The 22,319-nt window shown below is 40.9% G+C and overlaps 2 protein-coding genes across 9 annotated transcripts in view; one reads left to right on the top strand and one right to left on the bottom strand.

The window, feature by feature from the left end:
* cabp4 (calcium binding protein 4) overlaps positions 1-11,437 on the bottom strand; it is a 35,037-nt gene extending 23,600 nt beyond the window's left edge. For 2 of the 8 annotated variants that reach the window (XM_005458749.4, XM_005458748.3), the window contains exons 1-4: positions 6,547-6,628; positions 3,402-3,458; positions 2,906-3,007; positions 2,435-2,564 (exon numbers count right to left, since the gene is read on the bottom strand). In XM_005458749.4, coding sequence (XP_005458806.1) covers positions 2,435-2,564; positions 2,906-3,007; positions 3,402-3,458; positions 6,547-6,581 — 324 coding nt within the window. In that variant the 5' untranslated portion in view covers positions 6,582-6,628. Of the gene's footprint in view, positions 1-2,434; positions 2,565-2,905; positions 3,008-3,401; positions 3,459-5,471; positions 5,578-5,859; positions 5,971-6,546; positions 6,629-7,687; positions 7,758-11,382 lie in introns of those variants that run through there. The other 6 variants (XM_025907728.1, XM_025907732.1, XM_025907729.1 and 3 more) reach the window with 6 other exon arrangements.
* doc2g (double C2-like domains, gamma) overlaps positions 5,828-22,319 on the top strand; it is a 55,581-nt gene continuing 39,089 nt past the window's right edge. The window contains exons 1-2 of the mRNA XM_019359911.2: positions 5,828-5,960; positions 8,009-8,108. The gene's annotated coding sequence lies outside the window, so the exon portion shown is untranslated. The remainder of the gene's footprint in view (positions 5,961-8,008; positions 8,109-22,319) is intronic.

Genomic DNA, 22,319 nt, shown 5'->3' on the forward strand with positions numbered 1-22,319 from the left:
TCCCCCCCCTTTTTCTTTTCCAAGGCATAAAGGACATGGATTACAGCCCACAGTCCCAATTTCATATTTGAATTAATAGCAGTTGGTAATGATACTGATTTTCCATGGTTATATGACCTATTCCACATTAACAATTACCGGTTTACAAACAGAGCATTTGCTTTTGGATCGCTATGGATCACTGCAAACAGCCACAAGCAGTGTTTATACATACAGCTGATTGTTAGTGCTCACAATCAGCTAAATAAATAGGGCAATTTCCCTGCTCGGCTGCATAACTTTAAATTTAATGTTTTTTTATTCAGCTGTGACTCACTGTGCAAACCTCCACTTTATCACAGTTCTGTGTTTGTGTTTTGTATGTAACATAAAGGAGACACATTTGCATTTTTGTTGCACATGCTTGTATTAAATAATTGTTATTAAAATAAATAAATGCTAGTAAGGCTATTTTTTTCTCTTTTAGGGGGCTAGTAACAACCACTGTTTAAGATTTTGGATGTTTCCAGGGGTTTTCAAACTGTGAAGTTGAGACCTGCTGGGCTGATGGAGAGGGATGAGGCAAGGACATATCAATTGAAGTGAAAGGAGCAGGTGCACCCTGGTGTACACGTTGAGCAGTTACTATGACAAAGGAGGTGATTGTGGAAGAAAATATTAACTCTTACTGGCTGGTTATCATCATTTGTGTCTAAAATCAAAGTGCCCAACAGACTCAGTTTTGCTTTCGATACATTTCAGGTTGCAGAATATAACATGAATCAATTACAGCGTTTGATCAGCACCACAAATGGCAGATTCAGTCAGAGGTCATTTAAGCGTATGCCAAAATAGATTTAGCCTTGCTAAAGTAAGATAAAGACAACTATAATGACAGCAAACATGGAATAAATGAGATACACATGCAAATACAGTATGATTGCATGTTTTCAACATACACTACCAGTTAAAAGTTTTAGAACACCCCAGTTTTTCCAGTTATTTATTGCAGTTCAAGTTGTTCGAGTCCAATGAATACCTTGAATTGCTATAAAGGTAAGGTTACCCAAAACTGAAAAAATAATGTACATTTCAGAATTATACAAAAAGGCCTTTTTCAGTGAGCAGAAAATGGATTAACAATTTAAAGCATTGCTGCAGCAATGGAGGTTGATCAAGCCTTGAAAGCTGTTGCTACTAATTCCTGCAGGTGTTCCAACTTTTCTGGATTACTTACAACCACTTCACACCTTTTCAGAAAATGTATCTATTTTTAATCAATGAAGTGTAAATAATTGAGTATATATAAAGTAAATTCATAAATAAAGCAAGGCTTTGATTCAACCATAACTTGAAGCATGACTTAAACAACTTATGATCTGTCCACCTGTCCTGTCTGCCCTTGTAGAGATAAAGGCTAAGTTGATAGTCATGCAGCTGGGTTCTGGTGCCCTTCACTTTGTACTGTGTAAAATCCACAGCACAGAAAAACTGGATAAAACACTCTAACACCGGTTGCTAATAGCCGGTGAGAAATCTATTGCTGAACCACAGACCACTACATCTAGAGACGGGTGAGTGATCCCATGGGCAACACCAGTTGGCAAATAGTTGTGGGCTGTCGCCAGGTGAAACCAGTTACAGTGAGGTTTACCATACTGGACCTACAAGCTCTTTGAGATTGGTTTAGTTGCTGAGTCACCTGTAATTTGCATGGAAGACACCAACATGCGGACACTCGCCAACATGCGGACACTCACCAACATGCGGACACTCACCAACTGCTCCCTACGTAGTTGTGAAAATGTGAAGAGTGCCACGCAAACAGGAAACTCAGACCAATCACTTTCAAAGTAAAAGTTGCATCTTTTGAAACATGTTGTGTCTGACCATGATTTCACTACAGTGAAGGAGAACAGTTCCAGTTTGAGCCACACATTTTCAAGTTTCTCTACTTGAAGAGTTGGTGATCAAAACAATCATAAGGTTTTTGGTGCAGCACCCTCTTTTGCAACTAATTTCACGAGCGACTGGCAGCAACTTCCAGTAATCACTCGCCAAGCACTCAGTGATGGGGTCCTAACCATTTTGATCTTTTGTGTCTCCATCTCTGTGCCTGCTCTTTTATTCCTGTCTGCACCACAAGATTTCCCTTCAAACACAAACATACAGTATTTAAAGTTGCATAGGATGGATTAAACATGCAGGTGCAGTTACTGTTAAATGGAGAGGCATTTTTACTATAAAATCATCACCAGGACATGCTGATATGGACTATGCACATTATTTTTTTTCATATAGTCCAACCACCACTGCTCAGTTTATTTTATATTTGCCCTTTATATAAATGTGCGGTTACCCCTGGATGCAAACATCCTCCAAAATGAAACCTTGTTATTTATCATTAATGAGTGTCAGGCTCTGTTTATATTGATGTGTATATGTATGAACTGACCTGTCCAAAAAGTTTATTAAGGTAGGCGACGTAGGCAGCGGCCACCGCTGAGCTGTTGCTGAGGCTCCTTTTACCACGCCGACTACCCTGCTCCTCAGGGCCCTTCCCCTGGGGTGTGGGGGACTTGGAGCTGTGAAGAGTGCATTTGCACGCCAATTGTTGAGAGCTATCATCATGAAAGCCAAGTCTATAATTTCCCCTCCAGCAGTTTACCAAATACACTTAAGTGCCTTTGAGGTAATATTTTCCTTGTTCGTGCAGCATCAGCTGCTTGGGCCGAGTCAGGTGACATCAGTGGTAACATCAATCACCAGAAAAAAGGAAGAAAGGCACTGTTTCCCAGGAGGGCAACTTGGAAACTCTACAAGTTTATTTTTCAGGTGATGTATCATATAATTGGGTGCACAACTCTACACGTCCCACTCCCCTTGTCCTAATCAATGTTGATTAGAAACAGAGAACGATAATAACCAGAATTTCTTGGAGAGGCTGAGCTGAAGGGCCTTGTTTTTAAATCTGCCTGCAACGGGTGATCTTCCAGCTGCTGCAGCCCTCCCCACTCGTGGAGATGTGCTAGGAAAGAGAGAGGCCTTAATCAACTTAGAGTCCCATTATTTATTTGAAGAAAAAGAAACATAAATACTGACTTTGATAGAGCCTAACAGAGCCAGTTCTTTCTCCCATTAAAAAAGCTGGCTACGATAGGAGGATACTGATGACAGCTCTTTGGATTTCTAAAAGCTTCGGGGACTACAGTAACTTCCCCCACCAAATCTTGGAAAGCTATTAAAACCTTTTAAAATCAGCTAGATAATCTCTCAAGAATTACTTTTCCTACTGAATTTGCTTATGTACTGTTACATAAGAGACAAAAACAATGGGAATGCGCCATTGAAATGCTCCAAATGAAAGGTTTAGGGTTCACACTGAGCTTGAATTGTTAATTTTGACTTTTTTCTTCACTGACCTGGCGGCAGAGGATGGTCTACTTTCCGGTCCTCCCTTTGCACCTTTCACCGACATCCTGGCCGGAAGATAAAAGAAAATGTCAAAAGGGAAGAGAGGGAAAAGACACAAATATCATAATGCAAAGGCTCCAAAAGAGCTTTCCAAAATAATGAAGAAACGGCTTGTTGGGCTCACACAAACCAACAAACAACCAAACAAAACCTGATATTAAACACTTAAGTGTTCATGAACTGACTTTTTCAAATGCAAGGTGGAGACAAGCTAAAAGCGCTGTCTGAGCTGCTAAAGTTGCTGAAACAAAAATGAGCACAGAGCTGGATATTACACACCGCATCACAGCATTAATCACATTTATAGAAATCTATTTAATTCAACTATTGAACCAGAGGGAAGAGGAATCCCTCAAACCCAGTTTGAAACGTCAGTAATAGCAAAACTTGGGGTGGGGGCTCAGCTGAAACAGGTAGAGGCCAGTTTGAGTTTGAATGCAATCACAGCGTATATACCCAAACAGCAGAACAAAAAACATGGACCAAAGGACAGTGTGGACAGAAATGCAACAACAGTACAACAACAGAAGAAGATGCCGAACAGAAAAATGGAGGGAAAGGGAGTTTATGACAGTCGCATGTGCAGAACTCATGAGGGAGGAGGAGGAGGAGAAACTTATGGCTGTCCATTTGAGAGACAGATTAATGTTCTGTCACGAGCCTCGGCAGTTCTGAGCATCGGCGCCTGATGATGAACGGCCGTACTTGACACTGATGCGCCGTAAACCCAACGCCTCACTCCACCAGCACACACGCCACGAAGCTGCTGCAAAGACAAACCCTCAAGATCTGCTCCAACAGTCACTACTTAAGGCGGCCCCGGACCACGAGGGCTGTAATGAGAAGAGACACGAAGACCGGCCAGTCGTCTAAATTATGTTCGACCGTTTAATGCACCTCGGCAAAAAACAAGCCACATTCCCAGCTCCAGCTGGGTGGAACAAAACGTGCCATGACTGAGTAGTGATTGCCTGTCTGTCATGCTTTCACACAATCAGTGTGCTTGCGATACGTCCTGATTGCAACACGCTTGAAGCATATTAAACTGTACGAATGGAGAGGGGAGGAATTTTTAATGTCCACCCACAATTGCAGAATTTGGAATTGAAGTGGTCAGAAGTTATTTTATCTATACACTGACTTTCATACAAAAATGTATTGTTCATTTATTTACATGCATACATGCTGAAAAACTGTCCTTCAGATTGAAAGCTAAGTTCTCAGTGTTTGCAAAACCTTGCAATAATGCAAACACACACATATACACAGCGTCTCTGCCGCTTTCCCAAACATTCGCACTGCACTTGTGGGGAAAGCAGGATATCTGGACTTTCTATAGTAACGGCCTCGCATTGTTTGCCTAAAGAATTGCTCTCGTCTTCAGTGAGCACAACTCCCATCAGGGTAAACAAACACAGCCACACTTGCATGCACACCCTGTACCCGTTTCACTACACAAGCCGTTGAGCAGCGCTTTGTGTGTCTGCAGCACTCCTCCCTAAGTGGCCAATTGCTGTCAATCACTGAGCCGACACAAGCAATTTTAGATCCTAATCATTCTAATTGAAGTAATGAAATGGAGGGCCAGGTGGACTAGGCGAAACCAAACACAACAAACACAGCTGAGGATGGAAAGCAAGCTGCACTTGAGTTCTGCAATGATGTGGAAGACGACGAATGGGCCAGCCTGGGGTGTTAGGAGTTAAACACTAAATAGGGATTCTAAATATACTCCACAAGAGCCACTGGAGTGAAGGGCGCTGAGATACATTGTATATGTCATGCAAACGTGACCCACATTGAGTGCATACATACTGAAAAGGAAGGTTTTCAGAGAACTCTAGGCGGTCCTGCGAAGCCTATACAGTGTTGTGAAAAAGTATTTGCCCCCTTCCTGATTTCTTAGTTTTTTTGCTTATCCCACTTAGATGATTCAGATCATCAAACAAGTTCTGATATATGAGAAAGACAACCCGAGTAAATATAAAATGCAGTTTTTAAACGATGATTTCACTTACTCAGGGAGAAAAGCTATCCAAATCTGGCCCTGTGTGAGAAGGTAATTGCCATTGTTACAACATTAACTAGCTGTGATTAGCCATATTTTTATTTTTTTTTGAAAGCTGAGTTTAGTTTCACTAGCCACACTCAGGCCTGATTACTGCCAACTCTGCTGAATCAAAAAATCACTTAACCTGACCGACAGAGTGACGCAGGCTCAAAGATGTCAAAAAGCAACACATCACGCCACGATTTAAAGAAACTCAAGAACACACATGAAACAACATCAGTGACATCTGTCAGCCTGGAATGGTTACAAAGCCATTTCTAAGGCCATTGTTGACTCATCCAAGAGATCACAAGAGAACCCAGAATAACGTCTAAAGAGCTGCAGACCTCACTTGCCTCAGTCAAAGTTAGTGTTCATGGGTGCTGCTACATGTATGCTAGGTACAGCCTCTACTGTTGCCATACAGCCGTTCAAGACATTTGTCCTTTAGTTTTGGGTGAGTAAACCATTTTAACCATCCATTATCTATTATGAATTTATATTAATATGTTAGCACTAAATATCCCTGTCCGTACATTATAGTAAAAACAGTCTATAGTTGCTCCTTAGCTAGCAATTTAGCACTTATGGTTACTTCTGCGTCTGAAAAACTACAGTGGCCTTTATGCTCAACTCCAGACTTCAGAAATATAACGGTGTCGTATTGGCGATGTCTCTCTTTTATGAGCGTAGCAGATATTCTTATTTGGGGGAAATATTTGAAGCGTGTTGAATTCTTGTTAACATCTGACATAATCTAGGCTACAAAGACTATGAGAAGTTAAAAGTTCCCAAAGCCTTTGATTTGGGAAAAGCAGACCACCACACAGCTTAAACACTGTATTCTTTTTCTTAAAGGATCAAAAGCAGAGCAGCAGAATCAAAGATAAAGTTTTCTCTTAGGATATGTTCTGCTAGTGGCTAACGTAGCCTTAAACTAACAGCTTCAAGCAAAGATGAAGAGTTAAAGAAACTCTGCTACGCTCGCTTCTTTTATATCCTTTGTAAAAGTTGAAGTCTTTACACCCAGACTGAAGACTGACTTGTCTGGACGAGGATTTCTTAGCCAGCTATCCATCCTGGGTCATGCTGAGGTTAAGGTTGTGACATTGGGCAGGAAGCAAAGTACAAGCAAGGATGCTAGTGTAACACAGGGCACTTCAGACAAGAACTTAAAATTTCCCCATAAAATACTATTAAAGAACACTAAATTAAAACCAAATTTATGCCTACAGTTAGGAAAATTGTTTGAGTGGTTTTCAAGGTATTTCTTAACTAAAAAGAAAATTGAAACAAAAATAAACCTTTCTGGCATGCATAACAAAAAGTATTAGAGTCACACAAAAACACACATAGCTCTGTTCAGACTGATTGTGAGTTCAGGCGTGGCTTCACCTTCCTGTGTACTCTCCTTGTTTTCTTTTATTTTTCGCATTATCTTTCCGTTCGCCTGCTGTCCAGTCGGAAGAAAGTCGGTCCCAGAGGAGCCGAACCAGTCCGTGTCTGATCCATAAACAACCGATAGAAATGCAATCAGGCCTGGCACTCCATCTTATCTTCACCCATCTTAACACTTCACCACCAGCTTCTCATCCTCACATCCCTCCTCCCCTATCCAGCACTGATTTCATGTCACGGCTCTAAAATGAGACTGTCGCCTTTGGTCTCTGTGCAGACAGGATAACAGAGGGTGAGAAAGAGATACGTTTTCATGTTTTCCTTGTCATTTGGGGAATTTCTCCCCATTGCTTTGTATATAATTCTCGTCTAATTACAAGCTCTCGCTGCCTGTATTTCTGGAGGCCAGCCTGATAATCACACAGCGAGCTGCTCTGAATAAGTCAGCTGATGCGATTGCATTGTAGCAAGCAACAGGGGCACAAATGGTGAACCAAAACAAATGAAAACAGAGGCCTGGCCATCTGTTGGCTTGTACAGCAAAGCTCAGGATCCATATAATCAAATATTACAAAGCAGAGAGGAAATGCTTGTCAGTCTCATTAGCCAGTGTGAGCAGGCTGCCTCAGACGTTCTCCATGCAGTGCCTGCTCCCTACAAATGAACTACAGCCAGTGGTCATCGTTTTGAATTATTGAAGACTTAACTATAAATTATTATTATATATAAAAACAGCAAAAGAAGCTAGAAGAAAAGAATATGATATTATTTCTTCCTTCTACTTACCCTGATTGTTCTTCTTGTTTGTCTTGGATAGCAGATGTGGATGAAGGGCATGTGTACAGTCTTACCTAACCTGAGGATTATATAATGAAAGGTGATTATCTGGCTAAATATGTCTGGATTAGATAGATAGATCTAACTGGTCGCCTCTGTTCTCAAGAACAAAAAGGGCAGTGACATTGTGTTCCTGCAGATTTGCCATTTTCTGCGTTTTGATCAGTTTATATTTCATTTCCGTGCAGTTTGGTGAGAAAAACTTTAGATTCAAGATGCAAAGATCAACCAGTCTGTTCTGTTCTGTCCCTCTCTATATATATTTCACAGAATCACATCCATGCAGAGGGTTGATATCAATGTCCAGGAGAAAGAAACAATCTGAGCCTGAATAACAACACACTGAAAAGCGGTGCTTCTATCGGCAGGTGTAAGTCACGAATTGCACAACAGGCATCAGCAGATTGACAGATGAAACAAAAGGGATACTTTCAGAGAGCTCTGGCTAGTGTTTGAAGACAATAGACCAAATAATTCTTGACATCTAAATCGTTCGTAATTTACTGGACAAAGACACAGTTTATGTAGTTTTAAGTTCCTTACACCACTACAGCTCCTTTCAAATTTAACAATGTATATTTGATTGAAGTGCAGACTTTCAGCTTTAACTCAAGTGATTTTAGCATTAACACTTTTCATCTCCTGGGTATTAATACATGCAACATGCAGAATTATTTTGTCATTTTACCTGTACAATTACAAATTAATTCTGATCTTTCAGGAACAATTTGAATTTTCTCTCTCTAATTGGTTGAGGTGCTATTGTAATGTGAAGTATTCATGGTAAGATCTAGACTGAGCAGATTTTTCTGTCTGTGTTCAGACAGCAGTACCTTGTGAATGTTTTGTGCTACCATTATACACGATACATGATAACAACCCCCCAAAAGCTCGTCTCCTCTTCTTTCCAAAATCGTTTGATTTTTGTCTCTAGCACAAACAGTAACAGAGTTAGGGTCATTTAATGAGAACTTGTAAAAATGGACCAGCTGCTGCGCCATTGGTCAAAAAAGGGTCAGTTGGTTAGAAAATATTTATATGTAAAAATGGGCCCACGACCTCCCACTGTCAAAACCTGTCAGTTCAGATTAGACTTCCATCCATCCATTTCCTGCTGCTTATCTAGTTCAGTCTTACAGGGAAGTAGGTAGGTACTGTCTGTTGACCTGTCCAGCTACACTCTGCAACAGCCTGTTGCAAAGCCAACACAAAGAGACAGACAATTTAGAGTCACCGGTTAACCCACAAACTGCGTGTGGGATGAAGCCAGAGTACCGTTCTGTGTGCGAACCCCACACACAAAGGCCTGGGCCAGATGGTGGATTTAAAACAAGGTCCTTCTTGCTGTGAGCTGTGTTAACCCTCATCAACATGCTGCTCCAAGATTAGAAAAAAAAATTGATAAAATGGCCTGCCGAGATGAAACCAAGATTAACTTGTGCCAGAATGATGGGAAGAGTTATGTGCTAAACTTGATGGAGGCCATGTTACAACATGAGCATGTATAGCTATCAGTGGAACTGGGCCACTAGTGTTTATTGATTATGTGACTGCTGATGATAGAAGTAGCAGGATGATCAGACAGTGCTTCACAGTGCAAGGGATAATAACCCAGAGGTTTCTCAAGGCTAAGAAATGGTATGGTTGATGACCAAGCCATTCACCTGATCTCAGCCCAACAGAGCACGCTTTTCAGTTATTAAATACAAAACTGAATGCAGTAAAAACCAGAAACAACTGAAGGCAGCAACATTAAAGGCCTTAAAGAGGATCTGAAGGGAGGAAACAGTGATGTCTGTGATATCAGGCAGTTTATTTGCTACAAAGGATTGTCAGGTTAGTTTGATCAGTTGAGTTTTGAGCCTGCCTTTGGGGGCAAACAATGCAAATAACAAATAAGCCTCAGAAGAAAATGTCAAACTAACCCTGAACACAGAGAGTGCACAAACAGTGCAGATGGACAGGACAAAGCAGCCAAAAAATCTCTAATCACAGACAGAGTCAGATAAACGAGTGTGTGGATAAATTTGTATGTTTAACATGATTTGTTATGAGTATAACCTCGAAGCAAAGGTGAGAGGTTGAGCTAAAAACCCAAGTGAAACTCAAACTTTGCACATAAGACTTTACCTCGTCAAGCTGCTGTACATGTAAAATATGTGGAAATTTTGAAACTGTCTTGACGCAGATTGTCATAATACTGCAGCTGCTGTTTACTTTTAATGAATTAAATTGAGTATGTATATGTGTGTATATATAGCGGTAAATATGAAGAAGGGACTGCTGCTGTTAAGCAGCTAGAGAAAAAACGGGGTAAAATGTGTGATTTGAGAGGTTAATTAACTGACAGTTGAAGAAAAATGTAGATATCAATTTAAGCTTGAAGTAATGAGCTCAGGCGCCGATGCATGGGATGCTAAATGCTGCCACTATAATCGCAACGGATTCACTTTTTGAAGTGCTGTGAAGATATGTCTGCATTGGCAGCTTAGTGTATAGAGCAGGGGTGGGCAATTCCAGGCCTCGAGGGCCGGTGTCCTGCAGGTTTTAGATCTCACCTTGGGTCAACGTACCTGAATCACATGATTAGTTCATTAACAGGCTTCTGGAGAACTTCAGGACATGTTGAGGAGCTAATTTAGCCATTTAAATCAGCTGTGTTGGTTCAAGGACACATCTAAAACCTGCAGGGACACCGGCCCTCGAGGCCTGGAGTTGCCCACCCCTGGTATAGAGTGTGTGTGTGTGTGTGTGTGTGTGTGTGTGTGTGTGTGTGTACATAGCACGTACAGTCCTGTTTTTATTTCATCCTTTCATTTCCTAACTAACTGATTTCACAGATTTTAGCGTTGTTAGTTAGTCAGGCAGAGAATTTAATGGGCTTTCGGGTCCCCGGGGCTCTCTCCTATTAAACCCTACACAGTTTATTGACTGCCAAAGCAGCTCAGACACACTGGTTGTTTTTGCTGAAAGTACACCTTAAATTTCACCTGAATCATCTTTAACTTTCAGTGTATGATATCAACTGTCACAAAGAGGGAAAAAAAGAGAAAAGGAACATAAATGACACAATTTCAAGCCTCTGGCCATCAGAGCGATGTGTAAACTTTCCAGATGAACTCTGTTCTTCCTCTCCTTGGCATTTAGCTTTGCTCTGGAGCGGTCAGTTGGTGAACTTTGTCTCACTTCACAGGACAAAGCTGCTGCACGACCCGTGACTCACATAAATGTCACCTTACTTCAAAATGCGCAGAAATGCAAAACAGCCATGCCTCACCTCTTCAGTGAAAAATATGTTGTAATTTTACCAAAACACGACTGGTAGAACAACTTTTCATTAATCCCGCAGACTTGTGTTCCCTGCAAATGGAGAAAAGACCTTTTGTTGTGCTCAAAGGAAAACAAAAGCTGGCGGTAAAGCATAATCTAATTTTTATGCTTTCTCTCCATTCCTCTCTCTCCCCCTTCATTCCCCTGTTCTTTGCGCGTTGAGGCAGCGCTGCAGTGGGAAACTATTGAAGAACCTATTCCCTGTGCGATCAGACCCTCGCCACGCTCAAATATGCTTAGTGCATCCAACCAAAGCCCTTATTTAGCGTTTTGCTTTTTTTTGTGGAGAAGTGGAAACTTATTTTACCCCTTACCTTCACAGAAACAGACAAGTGAGCACAATAATGTGCATTTCATGGTCCACTCAGCTCCCAATGGAGTGTAGACCTTTGAATTGTTGACTTAAGTAGAATCAGCTTTTTTTTTTGGTTAGCTTGGTTAGGATTGGCTGAAGGCAAAGGTGCCGTTAGTGCAGCGTGAAACACCGATGCGGCCGTTTTTCACGTTATCGACCTTTAGTGCAAGAACTTTTAGAAATGCCACTCATCAACTGCAGTACTGATTTTGCTGTCATTTTTAGAGGAATCGGCAGGACTCGACCAGCTTTTGGATAAAAATGTTAATGAAACGAACAAGTCAGTTGACATAAATCAGTAGAAAAATCAAATTCACCATCTTCCTTAAAACTGGTTAAGTCGATTAAACGTAACAAAAAAGGAAAATTGTGCTTCAGATTTAAGACACTGCCCACAGCTTGTAGTTAGATTTGGTGACAGTTAAGTGCTCCCTTAGTTAGGCTGCAGTAGTCCTAGGCTGCTGTGGGCTTCCCATGATGCACTGAGATGCTCTTCTTCACTCACCTTGTTCAACACTCACCACTCTGCCTTTAATCATTACTTATTATCTCTAGCTCTTGACTCATCCCCAACTGGTCGCATCAGATGGCCACCCCTCCCTGAGCCGGGTTCTGCCTATCTTTCTTCCTGTTAAAGGGGAGTTTTTCCTTCCCACTGTCACTAAGTGTTTGCTTATAGGGGGGCGTTTGATTGTTGGCGTTTTTTCGCTATTACTGTAGGGTCTTTGAAAAAAAAATTTGTGATCAAAAGGTCAAATCACGAAGACAGTAAATAGTATTACTTTCTAAAAAAACAAAACTCGGTCATCTTCTTTGCATATCATGAATTTGATTAGGGTATTCCACATTATGGGTTGTTTGAGGCTGCCACTGATGATGGGAAACTGCTACATCATTAAGACAAAACTGCAAACTACAAACACAACCTACCATCTCAGAACTTCTCTCAGCTTTGAAGCGAGTGAAGGATACTCAGAATACATCAGAAGGTGCAATTCCCACTGTAACACACAGCCACGAGGTACAAAATGATGCAGATGGGCGAACTGCTGTATATGTGGATGGAGCTGATGTTGCAAGAAAAACACATTGAATATTTTCTCACCTAACAATACCCCCATTATTTATTTTTTTACTTGGCACATTATTGAGATCGTATTTTCTTCCTCTTTCTGCCACTTGCTTTAGGGATTTTCACAGCGACTACACCACATCCATAAATCTTCTCTGATGTCTTCTTTTCCTTCTGCCCGACAGCTCCAATACGTCCGTTATCTGCACACGTCCAAACCATCTCAGCCTTGCCTCTCTAACTCTTTATTCCCAAATTTAGTCGTTTCTGATGCAAATTACTACGAATAATATTAAGAAAGAATTCAGCTGTAAATTGTTGTTATCTGAGCTGAGTGTGTTAACAAACGCGCAAAAGCGAAACGCTAAAGAAGAGAGGCTATTGGAGGGTTTCGTGTTTAATGAAGTATTCACTTATTGTTGACTGATAATGTCCTATCAGGGACTAATTGCCTGCACGGTTGCCTCATTAAACATAGCATGACATCCTGCCACGGGACGCTGGCTGCACACCTCGCTGCAATCGCTGCTATCTCAATACGCTCCCATTCTCCCCCTTCATCTGCTGCCCCGATGCTCATTCTGATGTCATGGTTGCAGTCACGCTCTGTTTGTTGTTTGATAGAAAAGACCATTATGAAAGGACCTGGAGTTCTGGAGGTGCTCATGGATTTCCTGTTTTTGCTGTGGAAATGTTTCATTCTCTTTTTTAGCTCGCGTTTACTCCCTCCTCTTTTCTTGTCTCTCTGTTTCCTGCTCTTTAAAACGCATTTCTCTGACTTCTTCACTGCAGTCACCTTCACACTCCTGATCTGGAGCAGTTGGCTCGTCTCTCCCCTTCCCTCTCTGTCTATTCAACCCTCTATTTCGCACATGCCCACCGCTCTGCCTCTGGGCCACACTTCCCTCCACCGCTCCCTGCAACCACCGCAACCTCTCCCCCTGCCTTATTTATGGGAATATGCTGATGGGGCAAACCCAGGTAAAGATAGATTTCTTTTTTTTTTAGGGCCAGAAACATAAATTGAAAAAGAAAAAGGAGGGGGGCAGTGTAAGAGAGAAAGACCATGTGCAATTAATCACTGAGTTGTCATTTTTCCTAAAAAGCAAAGTCATTCATCAAAAGCAGTGGAATAAAACTAAGAAATCAGGGGGTTGGCAAGGACAGTGAAAGAGTGTATCATGGTATCTATTCAGGATCTAATTGGGTCAGTGGCAAATAATGTGGCTGTGTTTGTGCTGAGCTTTGCTTCAGAGTTGGAACAGCAGGCTGGAGATCAGCGTCAGCAGGAGAGTAATTCAATCTCATGAGAGACAAAACAAGAAATAAGGTAACCTCAAAGCTCCTGAGCAACCCGACTCTGTACGCTTCAGATCCAGCGGCATGTTTCTGGCTCCACACTGCACAGGAAGTTGCTATATGAAAACAGTCGATCGAAACCGAAACAACAGCGAAGCTAAATGCCACAGGGGGGGCATTGTGCACGTAAACTACAAAAGAGCAAGGGGACACATATAAAATAAACAAAGGGGGGAAAAAATGAAATAACACATTTAGCCTGAGGGAATATCATTCTGTCAGTCTGTCATTTAATTTGACAGAGGTCATTCTTTCTTTTGCGTTGCTGGCTGTGCCTGTCACAAAACATTAGAAAAATGAAAACTTGCTTGGTGACATTGTGCTTGAATGTAAACGGGAAAAAAATTCCACACCTGTTTTTTTTTTCTTCTTCTGTTTTTGGGGGTGTGTGACCCTGCTTGTCAAAGTTAAGGACAAATCAGAGAGAGGGTTAATGGAATCTGTCTGTGTCAAAAAAGAAGAAAAAACCCTCAGAGGGAGAAATGGAGAAGGAGAAAGGCGTAGAAGTTGAGGTGGAGGTTGGTAGTAGATCATATCAGTGAAGGGAGGAAGGACTGAGAGCGACTGAAAAACAAGGACGGGGGAGCGGCTTCTCGTGCGAGGCTAGAAGCTCCGCATGCAGGATTTAGCATGTGGTGAGAAGAATAATGTACCTTGACAGAGCAGCGCTCTCTTCCAACGCGACCGATCACTCCACCACCACCCCCACCCCGAAGCGGAGTGATGTGGAGCGCGAGCACCACCTGTGACACCAACTGCCACCCTGGGGGAACATCCGCAGCTAGCCACCTGTTAAAAAATGCAGCCGCCAACCTGTCTGTTATATTCATTCAGCTCCCCGTTATTGACGTTGATTTGAAATGCGATGAGTGCCTCTTAACAATTCTTGAGCAGAATTCAAATGCCACTCAAACTGTTTCTCACAGGAGGAAAATTTGCATCATGCACATCATGCGCTCATCAGGAAACATCCTCTGGCGGCTGCTTAATAAGATGTTGATACAGCACCTCACTGCTCCACACTTCAAAGAAGGAAAAACTGTCTTTGGCATACACGAAGAAGGAAAATAAAATGTTTTGCTTGATATACGATACTGTTGATGTCCCCTTACTCATTTTCCCAGTCTTTTCTATTCCCATGGAATTGCCAGGAAGGTGCAGTTTCTCCAATGGCCACTTGAGGCTGGCTCCAAACCCGAGCCAATCTCCCATGACTTTCATGTTAAAAGCATATTTCAAACCTGGTACACACTCGCACACACACAAATACAAACACTTTGTTTGTCCTGAAAAATAACATAGCCTACTGTGTGTTTAGTTGAAGGAAATTCTTGTGTTATATTAGCAGACATGTCCCTCAAACACAAACAAACACGACTGAAACAGCATTTTTATATTTCAGGTCAACACTGGTTGAAGTAAGGTGGCAAAAAATATAGAATGGTCAAATTGTTGAGGTTGTTTCCACCTATTAAAGCCCAAGTGAGACAAAGCAACTGAACTCATTTTATTATGATGAAATGAAGAAACAAAATTTCTTTTTTTTTCTAGTCGTGTGAGCGATATGGTTTTGGCTTTTGGAGCCGAAAGTCACAGCTGTGTCACAGGTGACTTTTTATTTTAGTTTCACTTTAACAGTCATGCCATTAACGTGGCTTTGCTTTTTGTAGAAAGTAGCAGAGAAGTTATTTGGGAACGTAAGATAGTCTGGCAGTCTGTCTGCGCACACTTGCAAGGGCAAGTGCAGGAAATGGCGAGCAGTTCTTTTGATCTCTATCAGAAAATGTATGTTATTTCTTAGCCTGTGCTGCGGTCAAATGTTAAAAAAAATTCACCATATGCTAGTGCTAGAGTATGTAAATAGACATTTACTTAATCTCAGAGCTAATGGCTGGGTGAGAGGCTAGGGAGGCTGTGGTTATACACTTAATGGAAAACCTGCACTGCTTTGTGCTGTAGTAATGGGAGGAGATTATCTTGCCATGCAGAAGGACTGGATGAATGCTTCTCCACAAATTGCTCGCAGCCTCTCCTTCCTTCCCACCAATCTCTTCCTCACTTATTCTAGATGTTTATTATTCATATTATACTCATGAGCGATGTGGATGCTTTAATCACGCTGACACGGAGGCTGAGGCGTTTGTGTCAGCTGAACGGCTTTGTTCAGAGATTCTGTTTTCCAGCATTTTTTCCATCTTTACCTCTCTCTATTTTTTTTTACTGTTTATTTAGTTTTTTAGTCGGTGATATCACTGACTAATATTTTCAGTTTATGCAGCTCCTTTCATCATTCTTCTTTGTCAGGGTTTACTTTTTTTGGTTTTTTGGAACTCACTTCGCTTGTTTTCTTTGGATGTTGCTCGCCGTGCTTCACTTTTGTCAGCTCATGGACGATGCCACTGTGTTAAATATCCAGACAGGCAACCTAATGTTTACCCCTAAGAAAGATCAATACCTCAACACCATTGAGCAGACTTCATTCTTCAAGCACAATTGATTGGATTTCTTCCTCACAGCTTGACGGGACATGGTAAACCAGACAAATCCATGAAAGCGTAAACCGAGCCTGTGCCTGTCGAATGCACCACCTCACTCACCTAGTTATGTAGTTATGTTTTCACTGCTAGCATTGAGCACATTTTTTAGGTGTAGACTCCAAATTTGAGCTATTGATTGGGCAAAAACTTAACTATTAACTATTTTGCCAAACCTACAGTTTCAGTTTAGCCAGTTAGGACCATAACTATTTGTTAGTGCTGTCAGCGTTAATCTCATTAAAATGATGTTAACGCCATAACCGCATTAACTCGACAAATTTCCGTTAGCGAGTTAACGCAGATCGCCCCGTGCCTGGGGCTAGATGGTGCTAACGCGTTAATGAGCTAACCGCATTAACGCACTGACGCTGGGCAGCCCTCCGCGTTAATTCGCTAATAGAGATTTGACGAGTTAATGTGGTTATGGCGTTAACGTCATTTTAACAAAATTAACGCTGACAGGACTACTTTTTGTACAATAACACGCCACCACAGAGAAGTTTACATCAAATAATAAAACTGTGATTGAAGCGTGGAGTTTCATCTTTAATTAAAGGATTTGAACGAAAAATTTCGCCTTAACTTTTTTCTGAATTGCAGCCATCACCCACAACTCAAAGGTTATCAGACAAGCTAACGTAATTTTAGATATAAGTATTACTTTTTTATGCTTCCAAAAATCAGCCCCTGAAGTCTAGAAACTATGGACAGCACCATATGTTGTGTTTTCTCTCTTCTTATACTCTGTCAGACCTTTAAGGCAGCTCGCTTCAGTTGCTGCTTGTTTGTGGAGATTTCTTTTATTCAGTTTTGTGTTTAATAACTAAACAGCATAATCTTTTGGGTTATGATCAGGTGACTGACTTGGCCATTGAAAATATAATAAAATCCCTTTTTTGCTTCGAGAAACTCTTGGGCTGTTTTTGCAAGATGCTTTGGGTCATTATATCCATTTGCACTGTGAAGCACTCACTGTTCAGTCAGTTTTGCAGCATTTGGCTGAGTAGCGAGCCCTGTACACTTCAGAATTCATTCTACATTTTCAATCAGCAGTCATCAATAAACACTAGTGGCTTGATTCCACTGGCATCCATGCATGTCCATCCCATAACATAGCTTCCACCACCTTGAGAGATAACCTGATAGTTTAGATCACGATTGCTTTCCTTCTCCATACTTTTGTCTGCCCATTGTTGTGGTACAAGTTAATAGTTTTAATAGTTTTCCTAGAACTGTGCAGGCTCTTTTACGCGTTTACTGCTGAAGTCTAATCTGGTGTAACCAGTGGTTTACATCTTGCTAGATAGATGTTGTTAGATATTTTGATGGTGTTTTTCTTAACCATGGAAATAACTCCGTTATCACAGACTTCAGCTATAATCTGTGGGCCTCCAGACTTTTTGGAGCTGCTTCGCTGGCCAGGATTTCAAATGTCTTCGGGTGGAGAAACAAACTCTTTAGAACTGAGTTGTATGTGAACAGAGGGCTGACAGCATGTTGGTCAATAAAACAAGAAGCAAGATACAGGAAATTTTGACTAACAGCATTTTATTATATATGTATATATATTCCTAAAACTAATTTTAGAGGTTGAAAATATCACATGTTATGCCAAAATAACTTCCACAAGAAGGAGGCCCTTCTATTCTACAGTCTACCTCACTTAAGGGTGAGGTAGAGATTTCACTTTTAAAGACCATCAATTATTATCCAGAGTGTTTGAGTCATATTCATTTTTTGCCTTGGTTCAGTTTTTAGTAGTTGTTAAATTTCATTTTACCTTGCTGCTTGGTTTAGGAATCAAAATAATTAGTTGTGACATTGAAACGTTTACCTGAGATGTTGCATGCACTTGTTAAAGTAGCCAGAGGCTTCACACACCGATCCTGGGTTGTTTCCTGTTCATCACTCATGATCTAGTAGAAAATCTAGGAGGATGTTTACTAGCCACAGAAATGCAAGTAAATAAAACTGATATCAGACATTTAACAGCCATAACATTCAAATCAAGTGATTCAAGTACTCATGTTTCACGAACATTTATATTCCCCTCATTTTGCTTATACAGTGTGTAAAAATCATGGACATTTTCTTCCATAGGAAGATGTTACTGTGAAAAACAATGCCTGTGGTTAATCCAGAGTAGCAGAGGCAGTGTTTCTGGGCTGTTTAATGTTTTGGATGGATGATTTCAGTGCTTTGAGGAGAGCAAACAAAATGAAGAAAACTAAAATACTGCTGTAGAGCAGTATTTTAAGAAAACCCCACAAATCCTAAAGTTTAGTTGTTTAGACATGATTCATTAAAGGTTTTCTTATATAATAACCTACATTTCATTTAAATGGTTCTTTAGAGCCCTTTTGTATAGATAGATAGATAGATAGATAGATAGATAGATTGGGCAGCAAGAAGCTTTAATACACAGTGTTGATAACAGTATGGATGATTTCCTGAAGTATTCTTTATGCCATCAATAATTGAATAATGTTGAGGAAGAATGAGCTCCGCTGCTTCTGTAGTGATGAATGGAGGCGATGTGACGGGTATCCATGATGGAGAGCAGTTTTTCAGTGACCTCTTGTCCTCACTTACTCAAACACCTCCAGAATCTGGCCAGTGATGATTCCTGCCTTGTGAATTAGTTTGTTGATCCTGCTCGGCTCTCTGCCACCGATGCTGCCCCCCAGCAGACGACAGTAAAGTACTGGCCTCCACAGACGGGTAGAAGATCTCCAGCGTCATACTGCACACGCCGAAGGACCTGAGCTTCCTCAGAAAGTAGGGTGTGTTGCTCATCCCCTTCTTGTACACATCATCACTGTTGCTCCTCCAGTTCAGTCTGTCATTCAAATGAACACTCAGGTGCTGTTTTAACCTCCTCACCTCCTCAGCTGCAGTTTTTTCCCCTCCGGAAATCAACCTCCATCTCTGAATGTCTTTTGTCTTGCTGACATTCAGGAGCAGGTGATTTCTGCTCGACAAAACTCCTCACCAGCTCCCTGTACTCCGACTCGTGCCCACCCCTAACACACCCAACCACTGCGATGTCATCAGAGTACCTCTGCAGGTGGCATGAATCACTGATATACTCGATATCTGAGGTGTACAAAGTAAACAGGAATGGAGACAGGACTGGCCCCTGTGGTGCTTTAGTGTTACTAACCACCACATCAGACATAATGCCTCCCCCAGCCACACAACTAAATAGCCTATATACACTACCTACAAAAGCCAACCAATATAGCTCTCCTATACCCTTGTTCCTCTATATACCCAGACTCTCAAAGAAGTCCAACATCTGAAAGTGACTTATTTTTTTATTGGTTGAATCTAAAAACACTGCGTTCAGCTTGAAAAAAAAGAAAACAGATCTAACCCCCCTGGTGTTCCAGACACCGCTTAGGAAATTGAAAATATTTTTTTCAATTGGTTTGCTAAACTAACTCAACAAAAGTGCACCAGAAATCTGTGGTTCATTGTTCATCCATGACCTAAACATGCTGTAAGAGCCCTCCTGGTGGACTACAGTGCACAGACACATGAAGAGCGTCTGAGAGTTTTGGAGGTCAGCTATGAGCACTCTAATAACTGACACTGTGGGTGGAGTGAAATTGCTCACCTATGCTTCTTCATTTTCACCAGACGGATGAGTAGCTGTGTGGAAACCAACACCATGAAGACTTTGTGTCCGTGTAACCAGAACTCAGGCAGATGTTTACTTTAGGAGAATCAATTTCAAGCCCCTCGAAGCATGTGGCGCATGTCGAAAGCACCTATTTAAAAATAGATCATTTTGGCACCGGTACACTGAGTAATCATTTATCTCATTTCAACTCATTTAGCCGACATGTTCTTCTTGCAAATTAATGAATAAACAGTGTAATGGTTTGTTAACGCAATATTGATGCGGTAATCCTGATAGTGATGACATGCCCAGAGTAAATCTGTCTATAAATGGATGAGCTGACACACCCACATGTATTTACCCCTCTTCTCCTCCGACCATTAATATAACTGAATATCCTTGATGTTGATCATTTGTTACTTTTTAACAATGCAAAATTACATTGTTAATGTTTACGCCAACCCACTGAGTGCAGCTCAGACCAGCATTCACTACATATATTAGTAATTATAGGACAGGTGTAATTCTGTAATTCTGAGAATAGCTGAGCTGCTATCAGACAACTCTTGTCACCTTGGTTGCCAGAATAAACACACTGTTATTATTAGACAAGGGTCAGAATGCTGCACTCCCACCTGAAAGCAATTTTTTCAGCAGATCCAGTGACGCTAACCTCATCCACCATAAACTTTGTGCTCTATAACCACAGTACTCCACTTTACCCTTAGCATGACTTGGGTTTTTTTTGCCAGTCAAGATTATTACAATGAAATAGGAGGTAATCATAGACTGTATATAAATGATGGATGCAGCCAGCCTAATATCAGCCACTAGTTTGTACAAAGCTTGGATCTAACTGAAAACCGATGAACGCATACTTATATAGCGGAGACTTGTCAATCAGACTAAATTAAGCTAAATCACATCCTGCTTTGTTCTTTATTTTGATCTGAATAGTAGCTTAATTTACACATTTAACTTGTTGCATAACTATGAGGCTGTAATCTCATCAGGAATGTTTTTATAAGATCATAAATTCAGTGAGCACTGGGGTCAGTTGGGCTTCATTTTGCAACCAGATGCCCTCTGATGGCCATTACAAAGATTTAGAGCTACGACACTTAGACACTGGCTTGACTTTTCAGACCTGATGTTATGTCTGTCTTTTATATACAGACCATAGCTGGAATAAGCGTCTCAAACAAATCGGGTCATTTAAAGGCAAAAAGCCTGTTTGTGTCTCTGAAGAAACTCGGTTATATCAGACAAAACAAATATACTCACATTTTTAAAATGCTTTTCTCAAAGCTCTTTAGACTGAAGGCGAATTTTAACCATGGTAAATGGACTGGTTCTTATATAGCGCTTTTCTACTCAAAGCACTTTATACAACTTGCCTCATTTACAAAAGCACTTTTTCTAAGTGTTTCCTATCTAACATTCACTCCAACAGACACATCTGAGGCAACTTAATATCTTAATATCTTGGCATGCTGACTGGGGCAGCCTGGGATCAAACCAACAACCTTCCAATGGGCTCCCACTCTACATGATACATCATGTAGCGTTCATGTCTTTGTGCAGTTGTTTGTGCTATACACTATCGCTAGCTCACTTCCATGGCCAATTTAAAATCACTTTGTCTTTGGACTCTGGGAGGAAGCCAGAGTACCAGAGGACATGCCAACTCTCCCCCAGCTGGGATTTGAACCATGAACCTTTTTGCTGTGATTCCAAAGAGCTGCCGCCCAGGTTTATTGGTTTACTCTCATTTTTCTCATTGAAACTGAATATTTTCTCTTTTACATCCATTTTTCCATCTTTGTTCTCCCTTTTTCCTTAGAATACTGGAGATGGCCCCTTCTTCACCCCTCCTATCAAAGCCTCATGTTTTATTGATATTGGCTGCATGTCCCATTGACCTTAATGCTCCTCATGCTAACATTTAGAAAATGTTATCGTTCCTTTAATTTTTCCTTCAGATATTCTATTTTCTTTTGACTTGATTAAAATCCACTTCAGAAAGTTTATTAACCAGTCGCTTTGAAGATAATTTAATAATGTAACCAAACAGGACCATAAAACATTTTTATTGCACCAAACAGGTCACATTTTCTGCCTTAAGGTCCTTGAATTACTAAAGAGTATAAACTATTTCATACATTTGGATGACTGCCAGGTCTAAATGCATGTTAAACCTTTTATAAAATAGGATTTGGGGGTTAAAAAAGTGTTATCAGAACAAATAAAACACACAAAAATCTACATACATGTCTGGTTTGGAATTCCCTAATGCTAATAAG

This window comes from Oreochromis niloticus, linkage group LG6 (genome assembly GCF_001858045.2).
Source record: "Oreochromis niloticus isolate F11D_XX linkage group LG6, O_niloticus_UMD_NMBU, whole genome shotgun sequence".
Taxonomy (NCBI): Eukaryota; Metazoa; Chordata; class Actinopteri; order Cichliformes; family Cichlidae; genus Oreochromis; species Oreochromis niloticus.